Source organism: Ranitomeya imitator, chromosome 2 (assembly GCF_032444005.1).
Source record: "Ranitomeya imitator isolate aRanImi1 chromosome 2, aRanImi1.pri, whole genome shotgun sequence".
NCBI lineage: Eukaryota > Metazoa > Chordata > Amphibia > Anura > Dendrobatidae > Ranitomeya > Ranitomeya imitator.
The window spans coordinates 743,397,312-743,422,581 of record NC_091283.1 but is presented as its reverse complement, the minus strand read 5'-3'; the positions used below and the strand labels follow the sequence as shown (position 1 = coordinate 743,422,581).

The 25,270-nt window shown below is 45.2% G+C and overlaps 1 protein-coding gene across 2 annotated transcripts in view; it reads left to right on the top strand.

The window, feature by feature from the left end:
- The window catches only part of NOLC1 (nucleolar and coiled-body phosphoprotein 1), an 82,716-nt gene extending 58,171 nt beyond the window's left edge, over positions 1–24,545 (top strand). For both annotated transcript variants that reach the window (XM_069753254.1, XM_069753253.1), the window contains exons 10-17: positions 4,008–4,163; positions 5,447–5,629; positions 7,634–7,804; positions 8,193–8,354; positions 17,241–17,732; positions 18,789–18,856; positions 22,033–22,122; positions 23,944–24,545. In XM_069753254.1, the coding sequence (XP_069609355.1) occupies positions 4,008–4,163; positions 5,447–5,629; positions 7,634–7,804; positions 8,193–8,354; positions 17,241–17,732; positions 18,789–18,856; positions 22,033–22,122; positions 23,944–24,102 (1,481 nt within the window). In that variant the 3' untranslated portion in view covers positions 24,103–24,545. The remainder of the gene's footprint in view (positions 1–4,007; positions 4,164–5,446; positions 5,630–7,633; positions 7,805–8,192; positions 8,355–17,240; positions 17,733–18,788; positions 18,857–22,032; positions 22,123–23,943) is intronic.
- The last annotated feature ends 725 nt before the right edge of the window (positions 24,546–25,270 follow it).

Sequence of the window (25,270 nt, the reverse complement as noted above, 5' to 3'; positions counted from 1 at the left end):
AGGGCTATAGTCTGTTCAGAAATGACCGAATGGATAGGCGAGGGGGAGGAGTGTGTCTATATGTAAAATCATCCTTAAAACCCATTCAGCGTGATAATATAGGTGAATCTAATGAAAATGTAGAGTCCCTGTGGGTGGAGATAAGGGGAGGGGGAAAAAGTAATAAATTACTGATAGGGGTTTGTTATAAATATCCAAAAATAATGGAAGCAATGGAGAATATCATCGTAAAGCAAATAGATGAAGCTGCGACTCAAGGAGAAGTCATTATTATGGGGGACTTCAACTACCCTGAAATAGATTGGGGAACAGAAACCTGCAGTTCCAGCAAAGGTAATCAGTTTTTGACAACTATGAGAGACAATTACCTTTCACAACTGGTTCAGGACCCAACAAGAAGGGGGGCACTGCTAGACCTAATATTAACCAACAGGCCAGACCGCATATCAAATATAAGGGTTGGGGGTCACTTGGGGAATAGTGATCACAAAATAATAAGTTTTCATGTATCCTTTAATAAGATGTGTAGTAGAGGGGTTACAAGGACACTAAACTTCAGGAGGGCAAATGAGAGAGGATCTTGGTGCAATTAACTGGGACGATATCCTGAGACATAAAAATACACAAAGAAAATGGGAGACGTTTATTAGCATCCTGGATAGGACCTGTGCACAGTATATACCATATGGGAATAAACATACTAGACATAGGAGGAAACCAATATGGCTAACTAGAGCAGTAAGGGGCGCAAAAAGTGACAAAAAGAAAGCATTTAAAGAATTAAAGGAAGTAGGTAGTGATGAGGCAATAAATAAATACAAAAAAAATAAATTCTGTAAAAAGCAAATCAAGGTAGCTAAGATTGAGACAGAGAGACTCATTGCCAGAGAGAGTAAAAATAATCCCAAAATATTCTTTAACTACATAAATAGTAAGGAACTAAAAAATGATAGTGTTGGCCCCCTTAAAAATAGTCTGGGTGAAATGGTGGATGAGGAAAAAGCCAATATGCTAAATGACTTTTTTTCATCAGTATTTACACAAGAAAATCCCATGGCAGACAAAATGACTAGTGATAAAAATTCCCCATTAAATGTCACCTGCTTAACCCAGCAGGAAGTACATCGGCGTCTAAAAAAACTAAAATTGACAAATCTTCGGGCCCGGATGGGATACACCCCAGAAATTAAGTACAGTCATTGATGGACCATTATTTTTAATCTTTAAATACTCCATAATAACAGGGTCTGTACCACAGGACTGGCGTATAGCAAATGTGGTGCCAGTATTCAAAAAGGGGACAAAAACTGAACTCTGTAATTATAGGCCAGTAAGCTTAACCTCTACTGTGGGTAAAATCCTGGAGGGCATTCTAAGGGATGCTATGCTGGAGTATCTGAAGAGGAATAACCTCATGACCCAGTATCAGCACGGGTTTACTAGGGACCGTTCATGTCAGACTAATCTGATCAGCTTCTATGAAGAGGTAAGTTCCGGACTGGACCAAGGGAACCCAGTAGATGTAGTGTATATGGACTTTTCAAAAGCTTTTGATACGGTGCCACACAAAAGGTTGATACATAAAATGAGAGTAATGGGGATGGGGGAAAATATGTGTAAGTGGGTTAAGAGCTGGCTCAGGGATAGGAAACAAAGGGTGGTTATTAATGGAGCACACTCGGACTGGGTCGCGGTTAGCAGTGGGGTACCACAGGGGTCAGTATTGGGCCCTCTTCTTTTTAACATTTATTAATGACCTTGTAGGGGGCATTCAGAGCAGAATTTCAATAGTTGCAGATGATACTAAACTCTGCAGGATAATCAATACAGAGGAGGACAATTTTATGTTACAGGATGATTTATGTAAACTAGAAGCTTGGGCTGATAAATGGCAAATGAGCTTTAATGGGGATAAATGTAAGGTCATGCACTTGGGTAGAAGTAATACGATATATAACTATGCACTTAATTCCAAAACTCTGGGCAAAACCGTCAATGAAAAAGACCTGGGAGCATGGGTGGATGACAAACTCATGTTCAGTGGCCAGTGTCAGGCAGCTGGTACAAAGGCAAAAAAATAAAATAATGGGATGCATTAAAAGAGGCATAGATGCTCATGAAGAGAACATAATTTTACCTCTATACAAGTCACTAGTTCGACCACACTTAGAATACTGTGCACAGTTCTGTATAAGAAAGACATAGCTGAACTGGAGCTGGTGCAGAGAAGAGCGATCAAGGTTATTAGAGGACTGGGGGGTCTGCAATACCAAGATAGGTTATTACACTTGGGGCTATTTAGTTTGGAAAAATGAAGACTAAGGGTGAAGATTTAATGTATAAATATATGAGGGGACAGTACAAAGACCTTTCTGATGATCTTTTTAATCATAGACCTGAGACAGGGACAAGGGGGCATCCTATACGTCTGGAGGAAAGAAGGTTTAAGCATAATATCCAATGCGGAATCTTTACTGTAAGATCAGTGAGACTATGGAACTCTCTGCCGTATGATGTTGTAATGAGTGATTCATTACTTAAATTTAAGAGGGGATTGGATACCTTTCTTGAAAAGTATTATGTTACAGGGTATATATACTAGATTCATTGATAGGGCGTTGATCCAGGGAACTAGTCTGATTGCCGTATGTGGAGTCGGGAAGGAATTTTTTTCACCAACGTGGAGTTTACTATTTGCCACATTGGGGTTTTTTGCCTTCCTCTGGATCAACATGTTAGGGCATGTTAGGTTAGGCTATGGGTTGAACTAGATGGACTAAGGGTATGTTCACACGTTCCTGATTTCCATCCTTTTTTTTTCAGGACTGAAACCGCAGCTCTTGGCAGAAAACGCAGGTTCTTTTTTTGGTCCTTTTTTGTGCTTTTTTGGTGCGTTTTTTGATCCTTTTTTTTATGCAGTTTTCTATGCAGAGTCTGTGTGTTTTCTAGGAAGTTTTTTTAGGGTTAAAATGGCTGAAAATACCCTAACCCTACCCCTAACCCTACCCCTAACCCTATTCTAACCTTAGTGGGGAAAAAAAAAAAAATCTTAATTTTTTTATTGTCCCTACCTATGGGGGTGACAAAGGGGGGGTGTCATTTACTATTTTTTTTATTTTGATCACTGAGATAGGTTATATCTCAGTGATCAAAATGCACTTTGGAACGAATCTGCCGGCCAGCAGATTCGGCGGGCGCACTGCGCATGCGCCCGCCATTTTGCAAGATGGCGGCGCCCAGGGAGAAGACGGCCGGGTAAGTATAAGGGGGGGGGCATCGGAGCACGGGGGGGGGCATCGGAGTACGGGGGTGGGCATCGGAGCATGGGGGGGTGGGATCGGGGCAGCCACACTCCGCCCACGCACTTTCGCCCGCTTCCCCGCACTTCCTGCTGCAGCGGTTCGGCACCACAAACCGCAATAAAACCCGCAGATATATTTTTGATCTGCGGGTTTTACTGCGGGTTTGACCTCACAATGGAGGTCTATGGGTGCAGAACCGCTGCGGCTCCGAAAAAAGAAGTGACATGGTACTTCTTTTTTCCCGCAGCTATTCAGCGCGGCTTTTTTTTTTTATTTTCCGCATTGTGGGCACAGCAGTTCCTGTTTTCCATAGGGTACAATGTAATGTACCCTGCATGGAAAACAGCTGCGGAACCGCAGCGGCAAAAACGCTGCGGTTCCGCAGAAAAAAACGCATTGTGTGAACATGGTCTTAGTTTTCCTTCAACCTTAATAACTATGTTACTATGTATTCAAAAGTACAACTCGTCCCGCTTGAAAAACAATCTCTCATATGGCTATATCGACAGAAATATTAAAAAAAGTTACGGCTCTTGGAAGAAGGGGAGGAAAAAAGCTAAAAAAATGAATTGCCATGTCGGGAATGACATACGGTATTTTTGGTTAAAAATTCTGTCATTTAATTTAGTTGCAGGTTGTTAATCACACCACTTGGAGGACTTGATGTCATCTTATATCTAATAAAAATTGATTAATTTCCATTAGATTCAAGTGATGAAGATGAAAAAAATGTGTCCAAACCAGCACCAAAAAATATTGCTGGCAAGGTTTCCACCCCCTCAGCACAGAAAAGTAGACCTGTAAAGAGTGCTGCAAAGCCCCCTCAGAACAAAAAAGACTCCAGCTCCTCTGACAGTTCTGGTGAGTGTTTTTTTTTATTGTAACATCATTTCAATGGTAGGGATGTTTAGCATTTTATGTAAATGTTACACTAAATGTCATTTATGTTGTATGAGCCATATGCTTTTATTCTTGCAGAATTCCTTTAACTTCTATTATCCAGCACAGATTTAACTTCTTCGCGACATGCTACATGTATGGCGCATGTCATATCCCTCCCTTTGATGTGGGTTCCGGTGCTAAGCCCGCATCTTTCCCAGCATAGGTCAGCTGTTTTGAATAGCTGACATGTGCCCTTAACAGCTTCGGGTGGAATCACAATTCGCCCACTGCTGTTCACCCGTTAAATGACACTGTCCATCTCTGACAGCGGCATTTAATGTGATGGCGCTGGCAGCGCACCACTAATCCTGCCCATCGCCGCCCATATCACATGACTGCGGATCACCTATGGGTTGGCATGACAACCCAGAGCCTACAAGAGACCCCTGTGATTGTCATTGCCGGACTGTTATGAGCGCCGCCCAGCTGTCGGCCCTCATAGCAAGTAAGCATTTCTGCTACACAGTCAATCTGATCATTGCCTGTATGCAGCAGAGGCCATCGGATTATCGCAGCTTCTAGTCTCCCATGGAGAATATTTAAGCAAGTGAAAAATACAAAATAAAGTTTTTAAAAATATAAAAAAATAGAACTTCAAATTTCCCTCCCCCCCCCCCATTCACCCCATTCAAAATAAAACAGTTAAAAAAAAAACTTAATTATATAAAGAGAAAAATCCAGGGAATCTGTCAGCTGATATACATGCTGCCCAAACTGTGGGCATCGTGTATCCGCTCCTGGCTTTGCTATCACAGCCATGTCTGGTTTAGTCTGAGACACTGCGGCATTCCAAAGAAAAACCTACATTTTAATTATCGCCAGGGACCGATCCACGCGGGTGTCTAGTCGTACAGGCTGGTTCCCGGCGGCTTTTTCCCGCCAGCTGACGGTGACTAAGGCTACTTTCACACTAGCGTTTTTTGCAATACATCGCAATGCGTCGTTTATGGGAAAAAAACGCATTCTGCAAAGTTGTTTGCAGGATGCGTTTTTGCCCCATAGATTAACATTAGCGCAGCAGTGATTAAAAGTGTGTTTTTCATACATACAATAAAACATACATGGCTGTGGTCGCAGTCAGAGGCTGAGTCATGCTGCCCACAGTTTGAGCAGCATATATCAGCTGATAGGTTCCCTTTAATAATATCCTAGAACATCTGTAGATGTGGCTATATAGTCAGTAAAATGACTCTTATTAACAGACTCAAGCGATGAAGACAAGAAGGCACCTGCAAAGCCAGCTACAAAAACTCCACCTGCAAAGCCAGCTGCAAAAGTGACCCCTGCAAAGCCAGCTGCAAAAGTGACCCCTGCAAAGCCAGCTGCAAAAGTGACCCCTGCAAAGCCAACTGCAGCCAAAAAGGAGTCCAGTTCTGACAGCTCAGGTGAGTAGCCTGTTTTGGGCATGTCTAACACACATGGCAATGCACTGCTGTAGTGCTGAGCAGACGGAGATGTACATAGCTGTACAGCACCATGGAATCAATGTGCTATATAAATAATAATAAATAATATCTTCATACGTGACACCAGGGTTTTTGTCAGATTTGTACCAGACCATTGAAAAAAACTAAAATGTTTTCATGAAGTCCGAGGCATATGGAGTTACAGCAAGTATAAAATGGAGCCATAATGCAGACGTGACTCTGGGTTTTCCCACCACTGATTTTGCTTTTGCTGTAGTGGGTAATATTATCCACAAATCTGTAAGGTTACGTGCACTGTGGATTGACATTTTTATGCCTCCTGCAATAAAATCTAGGCAATTTTTTCCCCTCCACTGACATTCTACTGTATTTGTTTTGGAACATTGTCCACATTAACATAAGTATGGTGAACAAGAGATGATTGTTTATACGGTACTCATTGCCACTTAAAAGTGACCTGACAACATCATTTTCCAGGTCAGCACAATAATGGCATGCAGTTTTTTTTTTTTTGTGTGTAGGGGTATTCTCAAGTTTGGAAGTCACCTCTAGCCACAGAATAGGGGATAACTTCCAGATTACTAGGGGTTTGACCACTGAGGCCCCCACCCATCTTGAGAGCCAGTGCTCTGAAGAGTCCCTTGTGAACAGAGCGGTGGTCCATTCACTCCATTTATTCTTACTGGGACTGTTGAAGATAGGGCCCTGGTTGCCTGTGCTGGTTTACGGCATGCCCCGACCTTAGGGAAATAAAGTGCCCTGTTAAAGAGACACTGTCGCCTGAATTTGGAGGGAACAATCTTCAGCCATGGAGGCGGGGTTTTTGGGTTTTTGATTCACCCTTTCCTTACCCGCTGGCTGCATGCTGGCTGCAATATTGGATTGAAGTTCATTCTCTGTCCTCCATAGTACATGCCTGCACAAAGCAATCTTGCCTTGTGCAGGCGTGTACTATGGAGGACAGAGAATGAACTTCAATCCAATATTGCAGCCAGCGGGTAAGGAAAGGGTGAATCAAAAACCCCGCCTCCACGGCTGAAGATTGTTCCCTCCAAATCCAGGTGACAGTGTCCCTTTAAAGGACTGGAAAGGCATTCCGAATAGTGCAGTACTGGCCGACTGCTAAGTGTATACTGCCCCTCAATGAGAGATCAGCAAGTTAGTGAGCAGAGGCAATTGGGAACGGAGTGCTAAAAAGAACCTGTCAGAGTGATAACATGTCCGACGGCCACTGAGCACATAACTACAGAAGCCCTTGGACCTTGTCAAGTTTTGAATAAGAAGACAAACTTTCAATGGGTAAAAATCCGCAATAAAGCCCGCTCCAGTATCGGCATGTGTGGGCTCCAAACACTGTCACCCAAACATGTGATGTATGCATAGTGTCACACATAGGGAAGGGTTTAAAATATGGGTATGGTTTATAGAATGTTTTTTCCACTTTTCTCGGGCTACTCTGTACTGCCATGTAATTTAGAGCAGAGATGGTGCAAGTTTAGGAGTTCTGCCTACATAATCACTTGTGGGCGCCATTTGTACTATGCAGACTACAGTTGGCTGTAGTGAAAAGATGTCTGCTGGCTGCAGTTTAACACCTGATATTCCATTCTAAATGATGATTATGGCATTTAAGCGTTGTTACAATGGACTCCTTGTATTGCAATTGTAGGATGCCAACCAGATACATACAGGTTTGCCTTGTATGTGATGGGAATAGGCACTGCAACTTCTATCATGTAACATAGATTTAATAGTAATGCTCATCTTTCACCTGTCAAGTCTGATGTGCTGTCATGGCCATGTTGTGTTGTGAACTTGTCGTACAAAGGAGCTATTCTATTGCTACTCTGTGTATTGCAGTAGCACTTGTATTGATCGCTACGCTTATAAGGTAGAAACATCAAAATGGAGATTATATACCAGTATAGGTTGTATATTACATTGATCATCCTTTATAAACAGACTCAAGTGATGAAGAAGAAGAAAAGGCACCAGTGAAGTCTGCTGCAAAGCCTGCTGCAAAAACTCCACCTGCAAAAGCTGCTGCAAAAGTGATCCCTGGAAAAGCTGCTGCAAAATTGACTCCAGCAAAAGCTGCAGCAGCCAAAAAGGCCTCCAGCTCTGACAGCTCAGGTGGGTGGTTGTATTTGTTTGTTGCCAGTCTTAAAGAGGATGTTTCTGCATGTCAAACTTTCATTTGCCCTAATAATAAGCAGTTATTTCTGAAAACCGTTGTACTATTACCGATTACTCAGTGCGGGCATAGAAGATATATTATACAGCCAACAATTTATTTTATTGGCCCAGAATGGTGATGTGTTCTCTTACGGCTATTTAACGCCTTAGATGCTGCTGGCAGTCTCGACTACGGCGCCTACTTTTTTTGCAGAAGCAGGAGGCTCCCCGTAATGCAATTTGGTTTGCTGCTATGTCATAAACATCCATAGTTAAGCCTATAAGGTTGGAATAACAAAATGGAGGTTACAGACTCCTGATTGGCTGTGTGTTAATGTATATACAGATTCAAGTGATGAAGAAGATCAGAAAGCGCCAGTGAAGGCCGCTGCCAAAACTCCAACTGCAAAGGCTGCTGGGAAGGTAACCCCTGCAAAGCCCGCTGCAAAAACTCCAGCTGCCAAAGCTGCAGCAGCCAAGAAGGATTCAAGCTCTTCCGACAGCTCAGGTGAGATTACTGTAATATCCCTTCAGCAGATTATAGAATTGTAATTCTTTTTAAAGGGAACCTGACACTTAATTTTTCACTATTACATTGGCCCCAGCGTGGTGTTAGTGATGCAGTATGCATCACTCACACATTGTTTCTTTATCGCCTCTCATTGGGGGACACAGGAACCATGGGTGTATGCTGCTGCCACTAGGAGGCTGACACTATGCAAATAAAAAAGTTAGCTCCTCCTCTGCAGTGTACACCCCACCGACTGGCATTATACTCTTCAGTTTAGCTTAGTGTCAGTAGGAGGTGGACACGGGTCTTTCATTAGACCCTTATCTACCTCAATGTGCGTCGTTTTTTCTTTCAGGTTTCCGGATGGGATACAGGGTGAGCAGTCACACCTGTAGTCCCACATTGTGGACTATGAGTACGGCGTGTACTGCCACCCCGTATCCTCATAGATCCTTCTCCAGGACCAAGATCCTAGCACACCAGCGTGCTTAGAAGTCCGGTCCTGGCTCCGTCCCCCACCCACTCGCCCACCAGAGCCTGTCGGTCGGAGGAGACGAGGACGTCCGTCACCACTACACGGACGTCTAATACCTTCCACTTTTTTTAAGGTTCGTACCGACGGCGTGGGAAGTTAGGTGAGTATTTGTTCTCCCTATCAGTCGCTACTCCTCCTAGGGGGCTCTGGATTCCCTACGTTTCCTGCGCAGCTTTCCTTCTGAGCAGCGCGGCGCCTTACTGGCAGCCGCACTGCTATTTCTGCGGCCGCACTTCTCTTCCTGCGGCCGTACCCTTTTCTGCAGACCCTCCAGCAGCACTGGGCGACACTTAGGCCCCATTCCTTCCCCCCACTGCGGCTGCGTTTTTACAGGCAGTCGCACTGCCTTACCTGCGGCCGCATCTTTTTTAATCTTGGCGGCGGGGCCACCTTCAGGCAGCCGCACCTTTTTCCCCGGCGGCCGTACCTTGGGAGGTGACGCGCGGCCGCGGTCCTCTCCAGCGGCCGCCGGCTTCTAATACAGGCCCCGGCTCTTCCCGGGGCCTACTTCCGGCGCCGATGCATCGGCGCTCCCATGGCCTTTCCTGCGGCGGCTGCCGCGCCTATCAGCCGGGCGGCGCCCGCACTGTTTTTCGCGCCGCACCGCCGATTACCACCTTTTCTGCGGTCACCGGCTTCTAATTTAGGCCCCGGCTTTCCCCGGGGCCTACTTCCGGTGACGCGCTCCGCCCACTTCCGGTATCAATCCGGGGTTTTTTCGTCTGCCGTGAGTAGCTCTGCACTGCAGACTGACACCCTCCTCTGCCCCACTGTCCCCTAACCTGCTGGCATTTTCTTCACGGACCTCTTCAAAATGTCTAACTCTAAAGGGGGCCGCTCTCGTCCTCCGACCTCTTCATCTTCTGCCTTAGTCACGTACTTTGCATGTTCGTCCTGTAACAGCAAACTTCCCTCAGGTCAGTCCTCCCCGCTGTGTCAGTCTTGCAGCAACCCGATTGTTCCCACCGCCCAGGATCCCCCGGCTGTTCCGCCCGAGAGTGATCCCCCCCATCCCAGGCTGGGCCGCCTTTCTGTCACAATCGGTGGCCGATTTAACACGGGTATCTCAAACCCTGGTGTCCGCGCTGGATCGGTTACCCCTGCAGACCCCTGCCGTGGCCAGCGGGTCGCAGGAACCGCCGCCCGAGCCCTCCTTGATAAGCCACAAAAGGTCCAGACAGGAACGTCGGTCTGAGTCCTCTTCGCGCTCCATCTCGCCACTCGGCCCTCCCCTGCGGTCGGCGTCCCCTCGACCCTCCTCCCCTGAGTCAGGCGAGGCACTTTCTGATGCGCCCTCGGAGGATATTTCGGAGCTGGATTCTAACCAAATCGCCACCATGAGGGAGATGGTCCAGAATCTCATTGTGGCAGTAAACCAATCTTGTGGCATCAAGGATCCCTCTACGGAACCCGCAGATCAGGCGGTTTCGTTTAGACGGGCCAAACCACCTTCCAAGTTTTTTGCTCCTCATCCTGAATTCGAGGAAATCATGTCCAGAGAGAGAGAGAACCCCACTAGGCGTTTTCAGAGGGGAAAACGCCTGGGTGTGTTATATCCCTTTTCTCCAGAACTTACCGCCAATTGGACGGTCTCTCCCTCGGTGGATCCACCTGTGTCCAGGCTGTCCACCAACACGGTGCTTCCTCTGTCCGGCGGAGCATCTCTGAAGGACTCTAACGATAGGACTATAGAATCCTTTGCGAAGTCAGCTTTTGAAGCGGCTGCAGCGGCTATTTGCCCAGCCTTTGCTTCCACTTGGGTTTTTAAATCCATCTCCAAATGGGCCAGAGAGCTCCGTCGAGGTATCCTGGACGGGGCGCCTCCCGCGCAACTAGCGGAGCTTGCCAACCAGATTTCCCACGTCGGTGAATACATGGTCTCTGTCTCCCTGGATGTCGCGTCTTGTGCGGCTCAGGCCTCCAGCAATGCTGTTGCCATCCGCCGCACTGTTTGGCTCAAGGCCTGGCAGGCGGACTTATCTTCTAAAAAGTCCCTCACCGGTCTGCCCTTCCAGGGCTCTCGTCTCTTTGGTTCCCAGCTGGATCAAATTATTAAGGACGCCACCGGGGATACAAGTTCTCTTTTCTCCCCCAGGCTAAGCCCCGTCGTCCTCCTCCTAGACGGCAGTTTCGCCCTTTTCGGCCTTTTCGTCGCTTCGCTGCGTCGAACTCCTTTTCCCAGCAGCAACAGAGGCCACAGGCACGTCAAGAGAAGAAGGCGGTGTCCTTTAGGCCCACTCCGTCCTGGCGTCCTCACTATTCCCAGGGTAGAGCCTCCAGGCCCAGGACTGGAAGATCCACCTCCGCATGACTCTTGGCAAGACTCCAGCCCAACTCCCAGATTGGGCGGCCGTCTTCTCCTTTTCAGGGACGTCTGGGTTTCCGCAGTAGAGGATGCTTGGGTCAGGGAAGTTGTATCCTCGGGATACAAGATAGAGTTCGCTTCCAGACCCCGGGATCGTTTCTTCCAATCCCGTCCTCCAAGAGATCCCGCTCTTGTTCCGGGCTTCTTCGCAGCCATCGCTTCTCTGCTCAGATCCGGGGTAATCGTTCCCGTCCCAGAAAAGGAACGGTACACGGGTTTCTACTCTAACCTCTTTGTGGTACCGAAAAAAGACGGCAAGGTTCGTCCCATTCTGGACCTCAAATTGCTGAACAGGAGAGTTCGCCTGAGACACTTCAGGATGGAATCCCTTCGTTCAGTAATTGCTTCCATGGAGGCTCAGGAATTTCTATGCTCTATAGATATCCAGGACGCCTACCTCCATGTCCCGATATTTCCCGGACATCACCGTTTCCTGCGCTTCGCAGTGCAACGAGATCATTTTCAGTTTGTCGCCCTGCCGTTCGGTCTCGCAACCGCGCCAAGGGTGTTCACGAAGATCATGGCGGCGCTGATGGCCATCTTGAGAGTCAGAGGCTTGGTCCTTTTTCCATACCTCGACGACATCCTCATCAAGGCTCCGTCCTTTGCTCAGGCCCACGAAAGCCTGTCCATTGTTCTCGACACCTTAGCCCGTTTCGGGTGGCTGGTCAACCGGAAGAAGTCCTGCCTTATTCCTTCTCAGCGCATCATCTTTCTGGGCATGCTTTTCGACACTCGTCAGACCAGAGTCTTCCTTCCCAAAGACAAGAGATCCACTCTTTGTCGGGAAATACGCTTGCTCCAGAGTCCTCGGCCTTCCTCCCTCCGTTCGGCCATGAAGGTTCTGGGGAGGATGGTAGCTACATTGGAAGCGATTCCCTTCGCCCAATTTCATTCGCGACCCCTTCAGCAAGCCATTCTGTCTCAGTGGGACAGGTCTGTCTTCTCCCTGGATCGGCCGATCAGACTCTCTTCTCGGGTCAAGCGGTCCCTCAACTGGTGGCTGACGTCATCTCTCATCTCCCAGGGCAGGTCCTTCCTTCCAGTTCACTGGCAGGTGGTGACAACGGACGCCAGCCTGATCGGCTGGGGTGCGGTTTTTCGCCACCTGACGGTTCATGGCCGTTGGTCGTCGCAGGAATCAACTCTGCCAATCAATGTCCTCGAGATTCGGGCCATCTTTCTGTCCCTCCGCCACTGGGAAAGGATCCTCAGGGGCCTTCCAGTCCGGATCCAGACGGACAACGCCACGGCTGTGGCATATGTCAACCATCAGGGGGGGACCCGGAGCTCCTTGGCCCTTGCCGAGGTATCCAAGATCCTCCTTTGGGCAGAGGCAATGGTTCCGGTGATATCCGCGGTGCATATTCCCGGCGTGGACAACTGGGCCGCCGACTTCCTCAGCCGCGAGGGCCTCGCGGCAGGGGAATGGTCCTTGCATCCGGAGGTCTTCCATCAGATTTGTCTTCGATGGGGGACTCCGGATGTGGATCTCACGGCGTCTCGAATCAACAGGAAGGTTCCGCAGTTTGTCTCCAGGTCCCGCGATCCTCTCGCAGTGGGCGTCGATGCTCTGGCCATTCCTTGGTCACAGTTCCAGCTGCCCTACCTGTTCCCACCCCTTCCATTACTTCCCAAGCTTTTGAAGAAGATCAAAGCGGAAGGGGTGCCGGTCATCCTGATCGCCCCGGATTGACCCAGGAGAGCTTGGTTCGCGGAGCTCGTCAACCTTCTCGCGGACGCTCCCTGGCGCCTTCCAGACAGGCCCGATCTGCTGTCCCAGGGTCCGATCTGCCACCCGAATTCTCGGTCGCTCAGTTTAACGGTGTGGCTGTTGAGACCGCGGTTCTAAGAGCGTCCGGCCTTTCGGACCGGGTGATTCACAGCATGATTCAGGCTCGGAAGCCTTCGTCTTCCAGGATCTACTACCGCACCTGGAAGGCTTACTTCCGTTGGTGCGAGTCCAACCGCGTTCCGCCTATGGTTTTTTCCCTGCCTTCTCTTTTGGCCTTCCTTCAAGCAGGACTGGATTCGGGCCTGGCTCTTAGCTCCCTGAAGGGTCAGGTCTCTGCGCTTTCCATCCTCTTTCAGAAGACCTTGGCCTCTCGGCTACAGGTTAAGACCTTCTTTCAGGGGGTAGCCCACGCCATCCCGCCGTACAGGGCCCCTGTGGAGGCATGGGACCTAAACCTGGTACTGGACGTTTTGAAGGTTTCTCCCTTTGAACCTCTTAGGGAGATTCCTCTATCAGTATTATCTTGGAAGGTGGCCTTTCTTGTGGCCATCACGTCCATTCGCCGCGTTTCCGAGCTGGCGGCACTGTCTTGCCGCCCTCCGTTTTTGGTCATTCACCAGGACAAGGTGGTCTTCCGACCCCCACCTTCTTTTCTTCCTAAGGTGGTTTCCACCTTCCACCTCAACGAGGACATCGTTCTACCTTCCTTTTGTCCAGCTCCGACTCATCCTCTGGAGCGATCGTTGAACAAGCTAGACCTCGTCAGGGCAGTGAGGATTTATCTGGATAGAACATCCTCTTTCCGGAAGACGGATTCTTTTTTCGTCATTCCTGATGGCACGCACAGAGGCCAGCCGGCTTCTAAAGCGACTATTGCTCGATGGATCAGAATGGCAATTTTGGAGGCTTACCGGGTCAAGAACAGAGTGCCCTTCCTGGGATTAAGGCTCACTCTATCCGGGCAGTCGGCGCCTCCTGGGCGATGCACCACAGGGCTTCCGCCCTACAGCTTTGCAAAGCGGCAACTTGGTCTTCCATCCACACGTTCGCCAAATTTTACAAGGTCCATACCTACGCATCGGCGGACGCCAGCCTAGGCAGAAGGATCCTGCAGGCGGCAGTGGTGAGTCCTCTGACCTGATGGAAGTCTGTTTTTCCCGCCCTTGGGACTGCTTTGGGACGTCCCATGGTTCCTGTGTCCCCCAATGAGAGGCGATAAAGAAAACAGGATTTTTTGGTTGCTTACCGTAAAATCTGTTTCTTGAAGCCTCCATTGGGGGACACAGCTCCCTCCCAATGTTTTCTGTTATCTGTTCTATGACTGTTCTCACGTTACAGTTCTCAAGTTTGTGGTTATGGTTTTTCAACCTTGTTTCATTATCTCCTACTGCTTTCTCACTAACTGAAGAGTATAATGCCAGTCGGTGGGGTGTACACTGCAGAGGAGGAGCTAACTTTTTTATTTGCATAGTGTCAGCCTCCTAGTGGCAGCAGCATACACCCATGGTTCCTGTGTCCCCCAATGGAGGCTTCAAGAAACAGATTTTACGGTAAGCAACCAAAAATCCTGTTTTTCAAGCAAAAAGGGCTGTAATCATCTCCAAGACAACATTTTCTATGGTTCTATTCTACCTTGTTTTCCAGTCATAGGGGGTGGGTTACAGTCATGGTTTCGTCATCTTATCCACACCTACACACTTTGGTTGTTCTACAAGTACTGGCCCAACATCACAGGAATCGTCTCTGTACCACGCACTTGCGCAGTGACAAGCGGCTCTCAGGCATGCGCACTCATTTACTGCGTGCACATACTCCGGAGCCGCTGTGAGTTACTGGCTTTCTGACGTTGCAATTGAGTGGTGCAAATGTTGTCCATGTGCTTTCTCACCGCCACTCGGGATACCACTGCAGTAAACGTGGGCTGAATCTGCTCACATGGCTCATGTCACCCCTCCTTCCCCTTCTGTGTGTCTGCAAAAGGATAAGGAAGGATGATTTTGTTGATGAATGCAAAACAATACTGAGATGTGGACAGTGTAACCAAGGACGGCTGGCAGTGCTGATTCTGTAAGTTGGTGCTGCGTGCTATATCATATACTGGGATTAGATCCAAGGAGTGTATCATGTGCTGTGATTAATACCAGCGTGTGTTACACGCCACATAGCTAGATACAGGGCTCAGTGTAGTGTATCAAATGATGGAGTTAGATACACATTTCTGAGATGTATCATGCATGATGGGATTATAGATATACAGTTCAGGGGCGTATCATGCATTATAGGTTAAGATACACGAGGTTTGGCTGCATCACACGTGATAGGATTAGATACACTGGTCTGGGGCATGTCACGCATGATGGGATTAGATACAAGGGTGTGATCTACATATTAAGATGCTATAGATGACTTGAGGCACATGACCGCTTCTGTATATTACCTTGAAAAATAACTTGCAATCTTAAAAGATATTGACAGTATAGGCATATTTTTGTAAAATTTTCATATTTTGTACTCAAATTTATTTTAGTCATTTTCATTAAAAATGTTGCACTGTTTACTTCGTGATGCATATTTTATTGCTTGCGGCAGGATAGTTTCATGAGATTTTGGGCAGGGGTGTACATTGAAATCATGGAGCCCCATCGCTCAAAAAAAAAAAAAATTGGCGAGGTCGCAGAAAAGTATGTCTCACAACTCTGCAGCCCTTACAAACTCATTTTCCTATTATTGAAGCCCCTAGATTCCCCTTTCAGGGACCCCATAGAGTATGATTCCAACAAAAGTGCCCCACAAACACTAAATTATCTCTTCACAGTACCCTCCCCAAGCAGTGTGTTGACCCTACGGTACCCCCCTCAACTCCCCAGGCAAAGTATAGATACCCCAAAACAGTATAATGTCCCAACAGTGTGATAGACCCCACGCAAACCTTTGTATTGTATAATTGCTTGCATACATTATCAAGGCTCCCACATGGCACTCTAAATATAATGGACCCCGCATAACCTTCCATGTAGTATAATGTTCCTCATAGGCCTCCATATAGTACAATGCACCCCATCTTCTTCCATATACTATAATGCACTCCTATAGTCCTCAATATAGCATAATACACACCCCATAGCTCTTCATATAGTATAATGCATTCCCTATAGTCCTACATATAGTGTAAGGCACTCCACCTAGTCCTCCATATAGTATAAGGCACTCTCCATAGTCCTCCATATAGTATAAGGCACTCTCCATAGTCCTCCATATAGTATAAGGCACTCTCCATAGTCTTCCATATAGTGTAAGGCAGGGGTGTCAAACTGCATTCCTCGAGGGCTGCAAACAGGTCATGTTTTCAGGATTTCCTTGTATTGCACAGTTGATAATTTAATCACCTGCACAGAATGATTCCAGCACCTTGTGTAATGCAAAGGAAAACTTGAAAACACGCATGGTCTGAGGCCCTCGAGGAATGCAGTTTGACACCCCTGGTGTAAGGCACTCTCCATAGTCCTCCATATAGTATAAAGCACTCTCCATAGTCCTCCATATAGTATAAAGCACTCTCCATAGTCCTCCATATAGTATAAGGCACTCTCCATAGTCCTCTATATAGTGTAAGGCACTCTCCATAGCCCTCCATATAGTGTAAGGCACTCTCCATAGTCCTCCATATAGTATAAGGCACTTTCCATAGTCCTCCATATAGTGTAAGGCACTCTCCACAGCCCTCCATATAGTGTAAGGCACTTTCCATAGTCCTCCATATAGTGTAAGGCACTCTCCACAGCCCTCCATATAGTGTAAGGCACTTTCCATAGTCCTCCATATACTATAAGGCACTCTCCATAGTCCTCCATATAGTGTAAGGCACTCTCCATAGTCCTCCATATAGTGTAAGGCACTCTCCATAGTCCTCCATATAGTGTAAGGCACTCTCCATAGTCCTCCATATACATTGCCAGTATCCTGACAAACTGTATTTTATCTTGTGCATTTTAAACTGTTGATGTATAAAATTGGATGCCACACAAGGTAAAAAGCGGTCACATGGATGGCAATATGTATGAAAATCGGGAAATTTTGCATACTCGTCTCCCCATCCTTACGAACCCCGTTGTTGGTTATATTGTATATAGTTGGTTAGTAATACAAAGCTTCGTTTATTGCTACACCTCATCCTTTTCAAAGTGGTATTATATCCGCAAGTAAAGCATTGTGTAAGTCTTACTTGAATTCCAAACCTTTATTTTGTAGAATCTGACAGTGAGGAAGAAGCTAGCAAGAAACCTGCACCTAAACAGACTCCTACAGCAAAACCTCCGGCAGCTCCAAAAGGCAAGACTGCAGAAAGCAGTTCAGACTCTGACAGCTCAAGTGGCGAAGAGGAACAAAAAAAAGTAGTTAAAGCTGGTAAATCCCCGGCTTCTGCGCCTGTTTTGGCAAAAAAACCCATTGCTGTAAATAAATCAAAGGCAAGTAGTAGCTCCTCATCAGATACTTCCAGTGATGAAGAGGAGAAACCTAAAAAACCTGCCGTGAAAAAGAAAGAAAAGTCTGTCCCAGTAAAAAAAGCAAGTAGCAGTTCTGAGGAAAGTAGCTCAGAAGAGGATGAAGCAAAGCCGCTGGCATCCACAAAAAAGGCTAAAACGGCTCCTCCAAAGACTGCAAACGCCACCCCAAAAGCAGCAGCCAAAAAACCTGCAGAGAAATCAGAAGACGATTCCTCCAGCGAAGATGAAGAAAGTGGTACGTTTCTTTAGAACCTTTACATCTTGGCTTCTGACATTGCTGATGACTTGAACAAAGAGGGGCAAGGAATATGCCATGGTACTTAACTTTACAGGTCCAGTCACTTTTTGGGAGGCCCCCATTAGTCAGTGGCCATTTATGCAGCCTTCCAGGAGAAAAATTAGGTGGAGATAAAATAGCTATGTAACACTCTTAAATAGTTGTTCGATGAAAACAAGATATCACTTATCCCTAAAATATATATTTTGTTGGGGTCCGACCATAAAAAGCTGCAAAATGTGGATCGTGTAGCCTATATGAGTGGCATTGTGTATGCCCGACTGCCACTCCATTAATTCTCTGTGGGATGGCCGCAAAAAGCCAAGCACAACGCTCTGCAGCCCCATAGGGAACACTGGCACTCATTAGAACTGGTATAAAAGTTCCCTGTTCTGCTGATTTGGTGCAGGTCACCCATCCCATCAACCAGTTATTGCCTATCCCTGTTAGTTTTGGACTTTGCCTACTCTGTTTAAATAAACCTTGTTAACCATTGGGGACTGACCATCGGGATCCCCACCAAAGAGATTGGGGAACTATTATCCCCTTTATAATGTACGACCGTGCGAATGCTTGACCTGTGCTCTGTTCATTCCCTATGGGGCCGCTGAGCACTATGCTTCACTATTTCCAGCAATCCCATAGAAAATGAATGAAGCATCGGTTAGACATGCTCACTGCCACTCATTATAAGAGGGATAAAAGTTCCCTATTCTGACATTCGGTGGGGTCCGAGCAGTCAGACGTTCACTGATCAGCAACTTATCACATATTCTGCAGATAAGTGATAACTTGATGTCTCTGGACAACACCATTAAACTCCCACTTATCAATGTCTGTGCTGAAGAAAAAGCCCTTTCAGCTCTTCTTAACTTGGGTAATTGGAGGAGTAACTTGCTGTAAAGGTATGGGGACAATTCGGTTCCAAGCTTGTAACATTTTACGCCATCTGATAGATTCAATTTTTCGGTTATAATTTTTGTGTCTGATTTTAAGTTTGATTTTCTTTTTTAGGAAAAACACCCGAGAATAAGAAAATTAAAGTTTCAACTCCAAACACATTCCCCAAGGCGAACAAGAAGGTGAGAAAATAAGTACAGTTGCAAAGAAGAGTATCTGCTGGCTGGGAAACCAATTGTATGCCTTTATATTAAAGGTTTAATTTTACCATGTATTTAGAAATCCTGAATAAAATCCTGATCCTTTACAAAGATGTCTGTGTTGTGTTTATTGAGCCAACATTGCAGGTACGAGGATCTGAATAGAACTGGTCTTGATTTATTATATGTAATTAACCCTTACGTTTGAGGGCTTTTTGTGGAACAAGATGTTGTTTTAAATACCATAGATTTTTCCATACAATGTGCTGAAAATGGGAACAGAATTCCAAGTGGGATGAAATTGTGAACAAATGCAATTCTAACATTGTGTTTTGGATTTTGTTTTTATGCCATTTATTGTACGGTAAAAATTACCTGGAAATGTGATTCTCCAGATAATTGTGATGATGGCCATGCCAAACTTTCCTTTGTTTTCTGGTGGGAGTAATTTAATTCCATATTTTGATAGTTTGAACTTTTTATGGGCATACCATTTGTAACAGAACTCGAACTGCTGATCTTTTGAATTCTTGTACTTTATATACTGCAGTACTTCTGTATATAGAGAAAATCTGTCTCCCGATTAGCTTAACTTGTGACTGAGCTTCATGAGAGGACCGAGATTACAGCAATGGTTCCTCCGCAGGCCCTCCACTGCCATTGTAACTCCTCAATCCCCAGCAATTGAATCGTTGGTGGCTATTGAGGGCCATTGTGCATCTGCTTGTGCTTGGTTTAAATGATTCCTTCAGTGATTAACAGCCGCAGCTGGAGCCATTTAACCCCTTTACGACATCAAGCGTAATAGTACGCCGATGTTGGATAACCTCCCTTTAATGTGGGCTCCGGGGGTGAACCCACATCTTTCCCAGGAAATGTCAGCTGTCTTGAACAGCTGACGTGCCCGCAATAGCCGCTGGTGGAATCGCGATCCACCCACGGCTATTAACTAGTTAAATGCCTCTCAAACGCTGACAGCGGCATTTAAATAGTGCTTCTGGCAATCGTGTCGGCATGACAACCCGAGGTCTCCTGGAGACCTACATGTTTGTCACTGCTGGATTGCTGTGAGCGCCACCCAGTGGTCGGCGCTCATAGCAAGTCAGCAATTCTACTACATAGAGGCGATCTGACCATCGCCTCTATGTAGCAGTGCCGGTCAAGTTGTGCCAGCATCTAGTCTCCTATGGAGACTATTGAAGCATGGCAAAAGTTTAAAAAAAAAAAAAAAATGTAAATGTATAAAAGTTCAAATCACTCCCCTTTCGCCTTGTTCAAAATAAAACAATAAAAATAAAATCAAACATATACATACTCGGTATCACCGCATTCAGAATCACCTGATTTATCAATTTAAGAAAAAAAAAAGATTAAACTGATCGCTAAACGGCGTGGCGAGAAAAATTAAAAATTCCAGAATTACGTTTTTTTTTTTGGTCGCCGCGACATTGCATTAAAATGCAATAATGGGCGATTAAAAGATCCTATCTACACCAAAATGGTATCACTAAAAACGTCAGCTCGGCCCACAAAAAAAAAAAAAAAAGCTTTAACCCAACCCAAGATCACGCTGCGGGTATAGGAATATGGCACAATTTTTTTTTCTATTTTTCAGCAATGTTTGGAATTTTTTTTCACCACTTAGATAAACAAAGAACCTAGACATGTTTGGTGTCTATGAACTTGTAATGACCTGGAGAATCATAACGGCAGGTCAGTTTTAGCATTTAGTGAAAAGTTTGTGCAATTTCACCGCACTTGCAATTTTTTTTCCTGTTTTATAGTGCATGACACGGTAAAACTAATGGGTGTCGTTCAAAAGTACAACTTGTCCCGCAAAAACTTAGCCGTCACATGGCCATATTGATGTTATGGCTCCGGGAAAGAGGGGAGCGAAAAACGAAAGCGCAAAGCTGAATAAAGCTCCTGTCATGAAGGGGTTAAAGGGGTATTCCCATCGCCAAGATCCTATCCGAATATTTAGTAGGTGTAATATTCGCAAATATCTCCAATTAGAAATGTAGTATAGTTCTTTCGATTTGCTCTGTCGCTTACCCTTTTATAGGGCACTGTCACGGAGTCGACGTAACCATAGATACCTAAGCTACAGCAATGCCCTATATGGAGTAAGCAACGTAGCAAATCAGAAGAACTATTCTACATTTCTAATTGGAGGTATTTGCTAATATTATTACATCTACCACATATTAGGATAGACTCCTATAGATGGGAATACCCCTCTAAGCAGTTAACAGCAGCGATTGGAGCTCGGCTCCTGCCACTGATGTTAGACAGATGCCGGCTATGTAACATTCACCTCTCCACCCATAGGACCTCTTTCCAGGATATTAATACTTGTCCTGATATGGGAAGGGATTAATACCGCATCGATTTACAGCCATTACCTTTGTAGTCACTTAAAGATCTGTAAATGTGAGATACTTATTGTATTTATGCCGTACAATTTATTGTAATTATAGGTTTTAAGATTTAGGACAAATTGAGATATTGAATTGAAAACCTATTGTTATAGAACTGGAACTAAATATTGGTGAAAGGTTATTACTTTAACACCTTGAAATCCTGCATTACAGCTGCACAACATATACATTTATCAAGTGAACATAATATTTACCTTCACAGACAAAAAAGACCAAAAATAAGTAGTAATGGCTTTTTGATTACCTGCAAATCACATGACAAAGAGCTCATGGCTACTCATAGTACCTATGGAATCTATGAGAAATGGAAAAAAACCTTATGAACCCTCAAAATTCTTTGTGTACGATCCTTAAGAGATTGCCAGACTTAATAGGACTGGACAAGAACACAAGACTTGCGCACACATCTCAGAGCATATGGCTATTGTAGAGGAAGTTTGGAGGTCTCAGCTCAACACCGTGTCACAAGCATTTCCATGGGCACAGGAGAAAAGATGGGTCATCTGCAACTTCAATCAATGTTGCGTGTATAGAATGCAAGATAAGTTTCCATAAATGACACTGGTGTGGTTTTACTCTTTCGCTTTAGCCTTGTACCAATAAATACAGGACTTGAAAGGTGACCTGTTTATCCAAATACCACAGTTTCAATGAAAAGCAACATACCACCATCTTTGTCATTTGTAATAAAACTTGTGCTTTTTGGGTGTGATGCAGGAAGGTGCCAAAAACATCCCGTTCCGAAGAGTAGTTGAAGAGGAAGTGGAAATTGATCCTCGTGTTGCTAACAATTCATTTGAAGCAAAGGTATGATACAAATATTTTTCCTGTTTGCAAGAATTCCAGCTCTTCTTTTTATGGCATCTGTTGTCTATTCAAATTGTGCAAGTGGTAAGGTCCTGACGGAGGCTCACTACAATAGTCTCTGCCCAAGTACTGCGGAATATTGTGGGCTTCCCTGCCAGAATTAAAGAGATCTTTCACTGGATTTTTAATTAAATGGAACCTGTCACCAAGAATAACGCTGTGAACCTGCAGATGTGCGGTAATCTGCAGGTTAAGGCTTACATCTAACATTATGGATCTTGAGAGGGCACTATTGAGTCAAAACGGGTTCTCTGCTCGCCTTCACCTTATTGAAGAGTAGGAAACTGATAACAAAAATTTATGGCAGAATTTGGAAAATGTTTTTGGAATTTTCAGGCAAAAAAATAGGAGGGAAGGTTCCAATTAAGGCCATTCTAGAATTTCTCCAAAGGAGTTTAGAGCTTGGGTTAGCTACTTATACCCTTAAGGTTTACATTTCAGCCCTGGCAGTACTATACGATTGATTACAATCTGGCAGGTAACAGGTGGATATCGAGGTTTATAAAAATCATGTGATCATGTGTCCCCGTGGGACCTAAACTTAGTGCTGAAGGCGTTACCCAAAAATCTGTTTGAACCATTACAAGAATCATCAGTAAAATACCTTACTCTGAAGACCATAATATTGATAGCATTGACCACGGAACGTAGGGTTAGTGATTTATTCAAGCCATATCAGTAAACCCTCATTATACATGGATGTACGAGGAAGACCTGATCCGGGCTATCTCACCGATGTAGGAATGAGGTTCCAACGAAGTCAGGAAATCATCCTACCTTCCTTTTGTAATAACCCTAGGAACCCTGAAGAGGAAAAATTTCATAGTCTTGATATCGGAAGAGCTTTAATGAAATACATGCTTAACCAGTCAGTGGAGAAAGAGCCTATCCTTATTTGTAGCTTTTCAGGGTAGCAGGTGTGTAAGGTATCAAAAAATACCATAGCAAGATGGATCAGGGAGGCTTACTCCGCTTGTGAGGTGGCGGTTCTAGAGGGAATCAAAGTTCATTCCACCAGAGCCTTTGCGGCCTCCTCGGCAGGGAAGGCAGAGGTATCCATTGACCAGATTTGTAAGGTGGCAACATGGTTCTCACCTTCTACATTCTTTAAACATTACAGACTAGTTGTGCCCTCCTCTGCTAACCTAACCTTTGGTAGACGGGTGCTGAAAGCGGTGGTCCCTGCCTCCTCAACCAGAAAGGATACAGTAGTGACACAACTCCACACTGCTCTCGGTCTCTTAGTGGGATATCGGTGACACAGCTCTACTCTATTGCCCTCACAAGCCGTAGCTGAAAGGAAAAACAAGAAATCATTATTAATAAACAAAACCAAAGGTAGAAACGGGACTTGGTCGACCAACTTCTGCCTCCTATTGACACTATACTAAAACTGATTGGCTCTTTGCCTGTTGGTGGGTGTACACTGCTAGGTAGGAGTTAACCTCTTTCCCGGCCCCCCCCCCCTCTTGCCTAGTGTCAGGAGCATACACTCATGATTTGCTGAGTACCCCAGTGAAGCGATAGAGAAACTACAATTACATAAATTTGCAAATGTTTTTCGTGGTCCTGCTAGTGGTTTTGCTTTATAAATACGCAAGGAAATAGTGCCTAAAATAAGGTTCGGTGACCAGTGTTTCGTCACTTTTTCTGTGAAGTTGTAGCTTTCTGTGATATGTTAATAGACCTTTATATAAACCATTTTCTTATCATCTGTTACGTTTACACTGTTTTTATTTTATTTTTTCCCCTTTTTTATAGAGAGGAGCAGATGGCGACTGGGGGCAGAAAGCCAATAATGTTTTAAAATACACAAAGGGAAAATCTTTCCGACATGAAAAGACGAAGAAAAAGCGAGGCAGCTACTGTGGAGGCGCGATTTCCACATCTGTAAATTCTATTAAGTTTGATAGTGAATGAACTAAACTCAGTTAATTTCCAATGGACATAAATTAAATTATACTTTAATCCCTTTCTGGACTCGTGTTCCGTCCGTTCAACATTTTATTTTTTTATGGGACAGGGAATATGACTTTGTTTAAAACATTTTTCTGTATACAGTGAAAAGTCTTTCAGGCAACCACCCAGATTTGCATTCAGAGTGGACTTTTAGGGAAGTAGTCTTCTCAAAGATGATTACCAGAATGCGGAATTTAATTTGGAATGTAAAATGTATTGCAGAAAATCTGGTCTCGATAAGGGTGATATTCGTGGGAATACTTACTATATTTATATATTTGCAATTATTAGGCTTTTTTTAAATTCGTCATTACAGCTGATTACCCAGTCATAATTTAATTTGTTTAGTGTATTCTGATTTTGTAGAATTGGAAAATGAATAAAGCCTTGTCTTATGTTTCAAACCTATGGGTATGAGTTTAATTGTGCTGGATTCAAAAGGAAAAATAAATGCATGGAATGGAATGTCTTTAAAATACCAAAGAGCAAGATTGTCATATGTGTACTTTGTCGGGAATCTACTCGAAGGTTTTTAAAGTGAACCTGACACCAGGCACTATTTCTTCCATGTGTCTGTGTTTGACCCAAAAATGCTGCAATGTCTCAGAGAAAAACATAACATACTTTTCAGATAAGACGCACACAGGTTTAGTTAAAAGAAAGCAGGAAAAAAATATTTCATAATACCGTATATACTCGTGTATAAGCTAAGTTTTTCAGCACATGTTTTTGTGCTGAAAATGCCCCCCTCTCCTTATACACGAGGCAATTGTCCCAGAGAGTCGTCAGGGGAGGCGGAGCAGCAGGTCACAGAGGCAGCAGCCGGTGGCTGTGGCTAAAGCCGTGCCGCTGCTGTAATAGCGCACAGTGCCAGCCGGTGGCTTCCAGCACACATCCTACTCGCCTACCGACACGCCCTCGCTGGCACTGCATCTCCTTTGTTCTAGCACAAGCAGCTCTTCCTGTGCCGAGCGATCACTTGGCCTCGCTTTTTAAGGTGATGCATATGCATGTCTCCCACTCCCATAGGCATGGGGTGCATATTCATTACCTTAACCCCTTTCTGACATTAGACGTACTATCCCGTCGAGGTGGTCTGGGTACCTCTGACCACCGACGCAATAGTATG